Source organism: Molothrus aeneus, chromosome 19, assembly GCF_037042795.1.
Source record: "Molothrus aeneus isolate 106 chromosome 19, BPBGC_Maene_1.0, whole genome shotgun sequence".
Classification (NCBI taxonomy): domain Eukaryota; kingdom Metazoa; phylum Chordata; class Aves; order Passeriformes; family Icteridae; genus Molothrus; species Molothrus aeneus.
This window is the reverse complement of record NC_089664.1, coordinates 1,595,339-1,607,638: the sequence shown is the minus strand read 5'-3', so window position 1 is coordinate 1,607,638 and position 12,300 is coordinate 1,595,339. Positions and strand designations below refer to the sequence as shown.

Below are 12,300 nucleotides of genomic sequence, written 5' to 3'. Positions count from 1 at the left end.
TGTCATTTCATTTTCAGTAAGAAAATCTACAGGAAAATGTGGGGTTAATGTGAAGAATACAAACTTGCAACCAGTAAAGAACCTCACCTTCAGTCAGGCTGAACCAATGGCACCTGGCACAGTTTTCATCCAACATCTGATCAATAAATAAAACCAAGGCCAGGCTGGATGGGGCTTGGAGCACCCTGGGATAGTGAAAAGTGCCCCTGCCCATGGCAGAGGTGGAATGGGGATGATCTCTAAGGTCTCTTCCAACCCAAACCAATCTTTGATTCCATGATAAATAAACTCACCCAATGAAGTCACTATTTAAAACAACCTTCCCAAAACTTGGGTTAACTTTGAAAATAAGTTGTTGTTTGTACTAAATATTGATAGTTAGGACCTTCTCCTGACCCAGAGTCCCAGTGCTGTGGAGTGCACAGGCAGGACCAGGAGTGACACATTTGGGAGTTATTTAGAGAAGGATTACCTCTGTCACTCAGTTCCACTGACACATGACAGCATGTGAGAAAGAGAGAGAATTACACAAAACAGAAACACATTTGTTGAGAGCTGGAAAGGAAACAGGCCCCAGCACATAAAAGAGAATATAAAACAAAGATAACCACAGGTGAGCACACTGAGACAACATCTCTGTGCCTTGACAGTGTGACCAGGATTGGTGCAGAGCTAAGCCAGGCCGCTGCCTCCTGACTGCTTGGACATGGAGCAGCTTTTCCAGGTGACCCATCACTGCCAGGCAGGGCTTACTCTGTGGCACACACACTGAATTTCAGGAGGCTGCACCTTCCTGGGGTGCTGCTTGTGCCCTGCTGTGCCTGGGCCTTGCTCCACTGGAGGAGGGAAGCACAGCATTCCCCGGGGAGGGAATTCAGCATCCCCAGTGGAGGGAATTCAGCGCTCCCAGTGGAGGAACATTCCCAGTGGAGGGAATTCAGCATTCCCAGTGGAGGGAACATTCCCAATGGAGGGAATTCAGCACTCCCATGGGAGGGAATGTTCCCATGGGAGGGAATTCACATTCCAAGTGGAGGGAATTCAGCATTGCCAAGGGAGGGAATTCAGCGCTCCCAGTGGAGGGAACATTTCCAGTGGAAGGAATTCAGCATTCCCAGTGGAAGGAACATTCCTAGTGCAGGGAATTCAGCACTCCCAGGGGAGGGAACATTCCAAGTGCAGGGAATTCATCGTTCCTGTGGGAGGGAATTCAGCATTCCCAGGGGAGGGAATTCAGCACTCTCATGGGAGGGAACATTCCCAGTGGAGGGAATTCAGCGCTCCCAGTGGAGGGAACATTCCCAGTGCAGGGAATTCATCGTTCCCATGGGAGGGAATTCAGCATTCCCAGGGGAGGGAATTCAGCACTCCCATGGGAGGGAATGTTCCCATGGGAGGGAATTCACATTCCAAGTGGAGGGAATTCAGCATTGCCAAGGGACGGAATTCAGCACTCCCAGTGGAGGGAACATTTCCAGTGGAGGAAATTCAGCACTCCCAGAGGAGGGAACATTCCCAGTGCAGGGAATTCAGCATTCCCAGGGGAGGGAACATTCCTAGTGCAGGGAATTCAGCACTCCCAGGGGAGGGAACATTCCAAGTGCAGGGAATTCATCGTTCCTGTGGGAGGGAATTCAGCATTCCCAGGGGAGGGAATTCAGCACTCTCATGGGAGGGAACATTCCCAGTGGAGGGAATTCAGCGCTCCCAGTGGAGGGAACATTCCCAGTGCAGGGAATTCAGCACTCCCAGGGGAGGGAACATTCCCAGTGCAGGGAATTCATCGTTCCCATGGGAGGGAATTCAGCATTCCCAGGGGAGGGAATTCAGCACTCTCATGGGAGGAAACATTCCCAGTGGAGGGAATTCAGCGCTCCCAGTGGAGGGAACATTCCTAGTGGAGGGAATTCAGCGCTCCCAGTGGAGGGAACATTCCCAGTGCAGGGAATTCAGCACTCCCAGGGGAGGGAACATTCCCAGTGCAGGGAATTCATCGTTCCCAGTGCAGGGAATTCATCGTTCCCATGGGAGGGAATTCAGCATTCCCAGGGGAGGGAATGTTCCCATGGGAGGGAATTCGCATTCCAAGTGGAGGGAATTCAGCATTGCCAAGGGACGGAATTCAGCACTCCCAGGGGAGGGAATGTTCCCATGGGAGGGAATTCGCATTCCAAGTGGAGGGAATTCAGCATTGCCAAGGGACGGAATTCAGCACTCCCAGTGGAGGGAACATTTCCAGTGGAGGAAATTCAGCACTCCCAGAGGAGGGAACATTCCCAGTGCAGGGAATTCAGCATTCCCATGGGAGGGAGCATTTCCAGTGCAGGGAATTCAGCATTCCCATGGGAGGGAGCATTTCCAGTGGAGGCAATTCAGCATTCCCAGTGGAAGCATTCCAGTGCAGGGATTTCAGTGTTCCCATGGGAGGAAACATTCCCAGTGGATGGAACATTCCCAGGGGAGGGAATTCACATTCCCAGTGCAGGAATTCCCAGTGGCAGTGCTTACCATGGCCCACTGGCGAGCTTTGATCCTCATCTGGTTGTAGCTGCGCTCCTCGGCGTACAGAGCGCTCATGAAGGCGCCGATGGACGTGCCCCCGATCATGTCCACGGGAATGCCAGCCTCGATCAGCGCCCGGATCACGCCCACCTGGGAGCAGCCCCTGTGCCAGGGAGGGAGGGAGGGAAGGGAGAGAAGAGCCACTGTCAGCCAGGCAGTCATTGAGGGAGTGCAAAGGCTGGGGATGAATGGTGCCTTCTAAGGAAGCCGAGCCCGCGCCAGCTGAGCTGCCAATCTCTTGCTGAACAAGCCCCGGTGCCAGGAACAAACATTACGAATGCAGGAATCCTCCCAGAGACTCCCAGAGGATCTGAGGGAACACGACCACGCAGCCTGGATCACTGGGAAAGGCAGGGAGATGACAGCAGCCAAGAGCTGAGCTGGTGGATGGGCGAGGGAACGTCAGCGTGGACTTGAGGGAGCAGAGTCTACTGGGGTCCCCCCAAAGCACCCAGGAAAGGCTGGAGTTCAGAGCCCTTCCCTCCAGTTTCTTTCCTGGTGGTTCTCCACAGAAACTGAGCCAGCCTGGGGTATTGGGAAGGGGCACCACATGGATTAATAATGAAATTTGAAGGTGGAAACAAAAGCAAGCAGAGACAAACAGTGATGAGAGGGCAGAGGTTGGGTCTGCACACAAGCCCAGGAGAGGGACAGATGAGGAGGCAACTTTTGAGGATAACACAAATTCCTTCAGGAGAGTAAACTTATTCCTTGATTTCAAGTGCAGAAGGAATTCTGAGCAACAATGGAGACAGGTGATAAACAACAGATGATCCTCAGTGTTGATGGGACAAGAGGAAAACAGAAGCAGCAACGCCCCTGCAGCAACCAGCTCTTATCCAGCTCTGCTCACATGGATTTGGGAATCCCTGGGGATATTCCCTGAAAAATATTAACCTACTGTGCAGTGCAAGGTCAAGTGGCAAATCAAAGAAACCAGAATAAAACAGAAAATATAAGAGCACACATCCAGGATGGGCCAGCATTTGGAAAACCATGAGCAAGCTCAGACTTCTCACCCAAAAAAAGAGCAGAACTAAAAAATGACAGAGAGAAGCACAAAAGGTGACCAGGAATATAGGATGGACTTCACAGGAGGAGAAAGTAAACTGGAATCACTGACTGGGGAAGATCCTGACTGATAGGAAACATGCAGGGTCAGCAATGATATCACCATGCAGAGATTTTAATGGAAAGGAAAGAATTTGCAGACAGGTGTACATAGAGCACAAACTGGGGAAGCCACAGTTACCACATGCTGGAGAGGTCAAATCACAAATGGATTTAAATGTGGAAAGGATGAATCAAAGGTACCAGGCTGTCAGTGGCTACTAAACATGACAAATGGGAGGTGCAAGCTGGTGTTCAGGAGGCTCAGGAGCTGCTAATTGCTGCTCCCCACCATCAGAAATGAGAGAGCAGAGGTGGAACCTTTGATCTGATCCTATGAACATTTGATCACATCTGATCTTTTATCCCCTAGTGGGAGAGGGAGCCCTGCCTATCCCACAGAACCACAGAACACTGCACTGGAAGCAAATTGTCCTTCCAAGCAGCCCAAAGCTACAGCCTCTGCTTTCCAATGCTCTGTCCAGTGAATAAGAAGCATTTTTGATTAGTTCATCCCACCTGGATGGATGCTTTGCACTCTAGGCCATAAAGCAGTAAAAAGCACTTCCTTTTCCCATTTCCATCCCATTTTCTGTCCCCCACAGTTTGCTCTATTTCCATCCTCCTTCCCCTTGCTGTTTACATCCTATAAATACTTGCTAACAGCTGCCAAGTCCACCGTAGGTGTCACTTGGCCAAGCTATGCTGAGCACATTCTTTCCATCCAAATAAATCCCCTCCAGCTGCTGAAATGCTTTGGGACAGGTTTGTGGTTATCCTGGGTGTAAATGACTTCAATGACAGATCTGTGCTTCTGCAATCCAAGAGCAGAAAATGGCTCATTTTGCTTTCCTTTCCAAATTCCCCTTCTCCTCTTCTCCTACTGCTTCTTCCCACCAGATGCCCTGAGTTAAAGGAATTCTACTTTTTCCCTGACCATTGTTTTTAGGTTTTTAGAGTGCAGCTATTTTGGAACTCTGCTGCTCGTGCCTGGCCCTTGCCACTGTCTCAGCCCTGATATTCCACAAGGAGCAGACCTTTCCCTGCACCTCCTGCTCTCTGGAGACAGCCCACATCAGGTGCCTTTCCTAGGGCACCTTAAAGTACCTTAAACTATTTCCTGCTTGGAGGACAATTTTAAACAGGCCATGAGTAGCTCCAGACTGGATTCTCTCTCTTTAACTGTTTTTCCCAATTCAGACATCCATAAATACAAAGGATTTGATGTGAGCACTCTGGATTTGTTCCCATTTTGCTGCATGATGCCTTTGCATGAATAACAAAAGATCATCATTACTTTTATTGGCAAGTCATCCCCTCCTGGTGCATCCACAGAGTCCCTGCCAATACCCCACTAATGTGACAGCCACAGATCTCCAACAGATTCACTGATCCCAAAGCAAGATGGGAATCAAAGTCCTTTTCTTGCTTCTAAAAGAACCTCCATAAGCTGCCTGATTAAATCATGTTTCATTTATACACAACCACAAAGCTGATTCTTCCAGCTCCAACACCCTGAGCAGGAACATTCCTGGAATTTGCAAATTAAGTCCTGAAAAAAGACAAATGTGCCTGAGCCCCCCCTTTTCTCCAGGTGGTCCTGACCTCCTGAAAGACAGAAATGGGGATTTTTTTTCCCCCTTCTCCCTACAGCTTTAGGCCATCACTGCCCCAGCAATGTTACTACATGGGACTTCTCAACAACTCCTTGCAGTTGTTGGTTCTGTCCTGGGCACTTCCCAGCTCCCCAAACATGGGCAGGCTGCCAGGGGAAGCGTGTGCCAGAGCCCTGCCAGGCACTCATCCCCTCTGCCAGCATCCCTGGGCTCCCACAGAGCTGCACTGGGCAGCTGCAGACTGAAGAGGAAAAGGAATTGAAGCCAGGAGCAAGATCCATGTTCACAGCCAGAGGACCAGTGCAGAAAAAACCCCAGGGATTGTGCACTCCTTGTAATACCAGGCTCAATTTCACAGGGGACGTGTCCTGGTTTAGGGAAATGTGGAAATACAAGTGTTGGGCAGGAGGAGAACAAAGGGAGATGGGTAACTCCTGCCAGTGCTGTACCTCCACAGCAGTGACAACGTGGACAGGGAAACCTCCAGGTGACACAGAGCTGAATGTCACTCACTGCAGAGGAGAGCGCCAGGGGAGTGCTGCCACACGGGAGGAAGGAGCAGCCCAGAGGGGGATGGACACACAGAATGTCCCTGGAGCTGCACATGCAGCTCCTCTCACCCTAGAGCTGCCTGAAGAAGCAGCTGGATGCAGCACCTCCCCTGCCAGGACTGGCACTGCCCTGGGACAGTGACAAGGGGCCTAGGAACAATGATCTACGAGATGACTTTCAAATAATTTCTATCAGAACCCAAAGATTTGCCCAGGAGGTGCAATCAGGATCTGAACAGAAACTCTTTTCCATTGTACTCCATGCCTAGGACAGGTCTGATTCATTAATGCCCTTTGCAGAGAGAGCTGAGCCAGCATCACCCAGCTCGAGGAGGGGCTGGAAGCCAGAGCCAGACCCAGCCCTGCCCCTGCCTCAGCCTGACCTGAGCAATGCAAAGCAGGGGCTGCTCTGGGCATCAGCTGCCCCAGGTGCTGCTGTCTGCACTCACCAGATCATGATCCCCATGCTGAATAAGCCTCCAGAAGCTGTGCTGGCTAAACTCCAACACCATTCCTTCTTTACTACTCATGGCCACAAGGAGGTCACTTGGTCTGGTCAGCTGGACAAGAGGGGAGACCTCACTGCAGTTCCAGGTTCCTTGTGAGGGGAAGAGCAGGGACAGCTCTGATCCTTTCTCTGCATGACCAGGGACAGGAGCCAGGGCACGGCTGGGGCTGGGCCAGGGCAGCTCAGGCTGAGCTCAGGGCAAGGTTCTTCCCCCAGAGGGTGCTGGCACTGCCCAGGCTCCCCAGGGAATGGGCACGGCCCCGAGGCTGCCAGAGCTCCAGGAGCCTTTGGGCAGCGCTGCCAGGGATGCCCAGGCTGGGGTTGCTGGGGGGGCTGGGCAGGGACAGGGGCTGGGCTGGGGGATCCTGGGGGGTCCCTCCCAGCTCAGGATATTCTGTGATTCTGGGAAAGAAATGACCACAAAGCAGAGAGAGGACGTTGGAGACCTGCTTCCCTAAATACCTCAGCACAGCACACACTGAGAGCTCAGCCTTTCTGCCAGAAGGTCTTACAGGAAAATTCCTGCTGCTGAAATGAGCCCTTGCTTTCATCCCCTGGGGAAGTGCTGCTGGCATGTGACTGTAATGCACGAAGGCCAGAGCAGAACTGATAAAAGGAAAATTCCCCTGTGAGCTGTGCATGTGCCAGCCCTGCACGTGCTGCCAGAGCTGGGATGAATCTGCCTCAGGAGAAGGCAGCCAGTGCAGCAGGACATCCCAGATCTGAGTGCCAGCAGGAAGGCAGGCTGTCCTCCTGCTCAGGGGCTGAAGGAAACACAATCAACACAAAACCAATATTTTGTGCACCAGTATTTCCCCCACGAGCCACACCAGCAGGATGCTGCCTGTGTTTGAAAGAACACCCTGAGCCTGGGAGCAGCCAGAGGGGAGACTAAGGGGACAGCCAGGCAAGGCTGCAGCTCAACCACCTCCAAAGTCCATGTCAGCTTCAAAAAGGAAGCTGGACTCAAGGAGGAATCCAGCCTGAGCAGCCCCATCTCTCCTCCTAACTGACTCAGCAGGGTGAAGGAGATCTCCCTGAATGCTCTGAAGAAATGCTGTTTCCTTTGGCTAAAGAAGGATTAAGGCCATGGCTGCTGCAGAGCTCTGCTGTGTCTCCCACCAAAGCCTCCCCAGAGTGGGACACAGCTTCCAGCCCTCCTTCCTGATGGAGCTACCTGGCAAAGGAGGCAGAAAAATAGTGAAATTGTCAAGGGGACTTTATTAAGCTCCATTAGAGCCCAACAAACCTGAATTAAGACACCCTCAGAACCTTAAAACTCCTGAAGCAGCAAAGCCATGAAAGCTTTTCCCTGGAAGGGTTGTCCAGGCTTCACAGGCTGCTCAGGGCAGTGGTGGAGTCCCCAGCCCCAGGGGATGGAAAGCCACATGGATGTGGCACTTGGGGACAGGGGTCAGTGCTGGGGGAATGGCTGGACTTGATGATCTTAAAGGTCTTTTCCAACCTTAAACATTTTGTAATTCTATGAATTTGTATTTACTGTGTCCATTTTGGAGATGTGCAAAATGGGGTGCCTTGGGCAACCACTCCCCAGCCCTGCTCTGAGCACAAAACAAACTGAAGGTGCCTGAGCTTCCAAGCCCACAGGAGTGGACAGCACACCCTGAAATCCACCATGTGCAGCACACAGGGAACCCTGGCACTTCAGGGACCCCAAAACAGGCTGGTGACTGAGCCTGCAGCTCTCAGAGCACTACAGAACCATTAACTGAGGGGTGGTGGTGGTTCTAGATCCTTCTTGGAGTCATTGTGGAGCTGTTCCTTGTACTGGAGTGAGTGGAAATTGGATGTTGTTTATGTGAGGAGCTACATGGAGTGGCATCAGGAAAGGTAACATAAGGAAAAGCCTCTTCTTTACACAAACAGCTGCATTTTTTGGTTGTTCTGTGCCTGATCCTGGCATTGAGTGGTTCAGTCACTGTTCAGAAATGGAACAAGTCTGCTACAAGTTGCAACTGGCCTATCTCCAGTTGGCACCTTGGAGCTCTTGCAGCAGCAGCAATATACCCAAACATTGCTTTGAAATCTAATTCCAGTTATATCTTTCCAATAACATTATTTCCCAGCCTTCCTGACCATAAAACTTCCCAGCATCATAAATCAGCCAGAATTATTGCAGTGATTTTCTGCCAGCTCCAAAGGAGCACAGCACCCAGAGCCCTGCATTTCTGCAGTTCTACGTGAGCCCTTACAAGGAACTTTCCAGTCTTGACAACATTAATGAACTGTTAATCAACTAAGAACCATTTCTAAGCTAAACAGAGGGAATAACCCCACATTACTGGGTTCTCATCCTAACATCCAACTATCAGCAGGATCTTTCCCAGCAGCTGCCCTGGAGGAAGCTTTTTCCTTCCACAGCCCACACATATTGATCCAGAGACCTGAATTTTTCTTGTCTTCCCCTCCATTAACAACAACCTCATTCCATTCTCCCACTTAGCTTTGCCCTCAGATTCCCACCAACTCCTCAAGCCAGAGCTCAGGAGCCATTTCCCTTTGGCCTTGCCAGGCTGCAGAGATCACACCCTGTGCCAGGCAGGCACAAATGGCAGAAAAAGCATCTCCTACTCATCACAAGCCCAGTGAAATCCCCTTCCTGCAAGAAAATCCAAATACAATGTCCTTTTATAGCCCTGATCTTGTTTCTGCTTTATACACTAACTTTAGAACAAGCTTTAAACAAAGAGATTTGTGCCTGACACAGAAATAAATGAGCAAAATGTGTTCAGTCCTTCCAGGAGATCTGTCAGGACTACCCAGCCCTGGGGTGTGAGGGGATACAGGAGGAAGGCCCTGGAGGGGAGGAAAAGCACAAAATAGTCAAAGTAAATTATAAAATGCACCAAGGTTCTTGTTTTCTGATCCCAGCTGGCTTGGAGAGGGGCACAGGAGCAGGGAAGTGGCTGAATGACAAACTGCAACCACTTGGGGATGTCACAAAATCCTGTCCCCTGCTCTGAGCCAAGGAACAATTCAATTATCATCTGCAAAGGAAGATAATTTCTTTGGAAAACAAATATATCCTTCTTCCCCACCCCTCTGAGACTTATTTATTAAAGCCTTGCAAGAACCCATTCTGAGCACAACATCTGGAAGCTGCAGAAATAAGACCAAAGCATTCAGGGAATAGAACTGAGAATTTACTTTTTCTTAACAGGAAAGCTCACTGCCCAGGTAGGGCTGGACAGAGATTCCCCAAAATCACATCAATGCAAGAACCAGACTCCTGAAAGCACAGGGAGAGCCTGGAGAGCTTCACAGCTGCTCCATGGGAAGTGAACACAGCCCATGCTTTTACATCTGATAAAAAAAGGTGCAAAACCAGCAACAAGAGCTGACCCACAGCTCCACCACCTCCTTGTTTAATTTCACCTGTTTATCAAGGCGCTGCTGTGAATAAATGAGTTTGGTGGGAAAGACTGGAGATCAGGACAGGAGAGTCCAACTAAACCACCTGCAATTAATTTTAGGGGTTTTTTAAGCAATACCTTTGAAGTTGATTACTCCCAAGCTCCTGCTGCTTGGAGAGTTTATAGCAGCTGTTATAACCTTCAACCTCCTGGCAGATGGGAGCAAATGAGCAATTACAGAGGTGCTGCAGATGGGAAAAGGAAAAATCAGATCATTAAGCATTCCATGGGTGCCAGTCCATGTGATTTTGTGGGCACGTGATGGCCCAACTGTTCCACAGCTCTCTGAGCAATTGGCATTCAGGTCTGGGAATCTGGGAGCAGCCACAGGCTGTGCCTTTCCCCCAGCTCACAGAGGCAGAGCTCTGAACCCTGCACAAACACAATTCAACCACGATGAACACACCCAGGATGGTCCCTCCCTGCAGAAATCCCAGCAGAGCCTCTCAGAGCAGTGAGGCTGCAGCTCTCCCCAACCATCTGCAAACACAGAGCCCCAGGGCCCCACAGGAGCTCCAGCCTTGTCCCAGGAGCTTTGCTCTACAACAGCAAATAAACTCACTGATTTATTTTTAGGGGTTGTTTTCTGTTTGCTCAAACAACCTAACTAGGGCTGACCTGGATAAGACTCAAATTAGATACCCAAACATGTATTATCATCATCTTCTCCAAGCAGGAGCCCACCTTCCTTACCTCACTCCTCAGGCCTTTCCAAAGGAGCAGCACAAGTAAAACACCAAGTCAAAGGTGCAGTTTTACCTTTAAGGATAAAGAGTTTTGCTGCTTCTCTGTTATTTTACCTCCTGGATTTCAGATTTTCTGCTGGTTAGAGTGACTTTGAGATATGTACAAGTCCCTTTTCTCAGCTCGGTGCTTGAAGAAGGAGTCAAAGCTCTTCAGTTCTCAGTTTTAAGGTTGTTCATTGTATCTTTTCTATAAAATATTTTTTCTTGTCTAGCTGAGGTATGCTCAGCAAGACAGTTTAAGGCACTTTGCTTGCTTTTGGAGTGGTGTTATGTATTTATACTAAAAGCTACCTATACAATGTTTACAATTACTTTTTAATACTTATCACTTATGTTAGACAGTGAGCTTCTACTCTAAACTAATCTAAAAGTGCCAACATCACAGCAGGAGATGGAGGCTAAGAAGGAGAAAGGCTGGACACACCCAGGTTCTTCTATTTTGTTTTTTGAACTTCTATTCTAAAAACTTTAAAATTTACTTTTTCACTTTGTGATAAATTCACTATCATTCTACTTAAATTGTTGAGGCTTGTAATTTTTCATATAAAGGTTGGTAATTGTTTTTTTAAAGGGCTAAATCAAAGGCACAGGGATCTTGGGCTTTGTGTTAAGGTCTCTGAGCTCTTTGGGTAGGGTCTCCCTAGAGCTTTCTAGGGCAGCCAGAGGAATTTTTTGGGTTCTCACACCTGAATATTGCCCTGGAAGCAAATCTAGGTTTTGAAAGATGCTGGGAATCCAGAAGCCTGACTCTGGAATTCAGCTTTCCCTCTGGTTTATCTGCACATGGCAATGGATGCTCCACTCATGCACAGACCCCCAGCACAGAACACTTCTCTGAGTACCTACAGGAGCAATCACAAGCTCTGAAACCCCCCATGCATCAGTCTGAGCTTCAAAAAGGGGATATCACACAGAGAAATTCCACCCCACTGTGCACTGAGGTACAGACATTTATCTCCACACACAAAAGCCATGACACAGGTCACCAAACAGCCTCCCGTCCCAAAAATGCTCCCAGCCAGTCCAGGCTGGCCATGATGGGGAAAGCTGCAAAGGCCACAAGGATTAACCTCAGAGCTGCCACCTTTCTGCCTTCCCAAAGTCAAAAGACAGACTGGCCTGGCGTACAAAGGGATTACTTTGAAGAACAGAACTGAAGGAAAGATATTTCAAGTATTCAGACGTTGCATTGTTTGTTTTTTCCATGACACAAAGCAGATTGAGCCCCTTTTGTATCATTTTGATACTTCACTGCTGCAGAAATCCTGCTTCCTCAGCTGTTACTGGGCACTGACAGACTGCAGATGCTGCACAGCAAGCCTGATTCTTCCATTTAAACCCAGAGAAGCAGCATTTTCCAAGTTCCTTTCATATCTCAGCTTAATTTGCTGGAACTTCAGAGCATGATCAGGATGAGGGATGGGATCCTTTTAGCAGCACATATTCTTCAGGACCTGTCTTGCTAGAGGAGAGGAAAGCACAGCCCTGATATGCCAGCTCAGTACCTCCAGCAAGCACTTGGAAATGGAGCAGGAATTTCAGGGATGCTGCCTGACTGCACCAGGGGGAGAGAAAGAAAAGAGAGAAAAAACATCCTTGTTCTTGTCTCGTGGAAGTGGCAACCAGGAAATGGTGAGAACCCAGTGCAGAAGGGCCCAGCCTGTGCCAGACAGGCTCCAGCCAGGGCTGCCAGACACCAAGCTGCAGACAGGGATCTTGGCCAGCCCCCAGCAGAGCCCAGCACCCAGATCCCTCCTGCCAGGCAAGGCAAAG

General features: G+C 49.6%; 1 protein-coding gene across 1 annotated transcript in view; it reads right to left on the bottom strand.

The window, feature by feature from the left end:
• The window catches only part of PNPLA7 (patatin like phospholipase domain containing 7), a 134,636-nt gene that overhangs the window by 28,554 nt on the left and 93,782 nt on the right, over nt 1–12,300 (bottom strand). Inside the window, exon 27 of the mRNA XM_066563058.1 lies at nt 2,509–2,665. Within this exon, the coding sequence (XP_066419155.1) occupies nt 2,509–2,665 (157 nt within the window). The remainder of the gene's footprint in view (nt 1–2,508; nt 2,666–12,300) is intronic.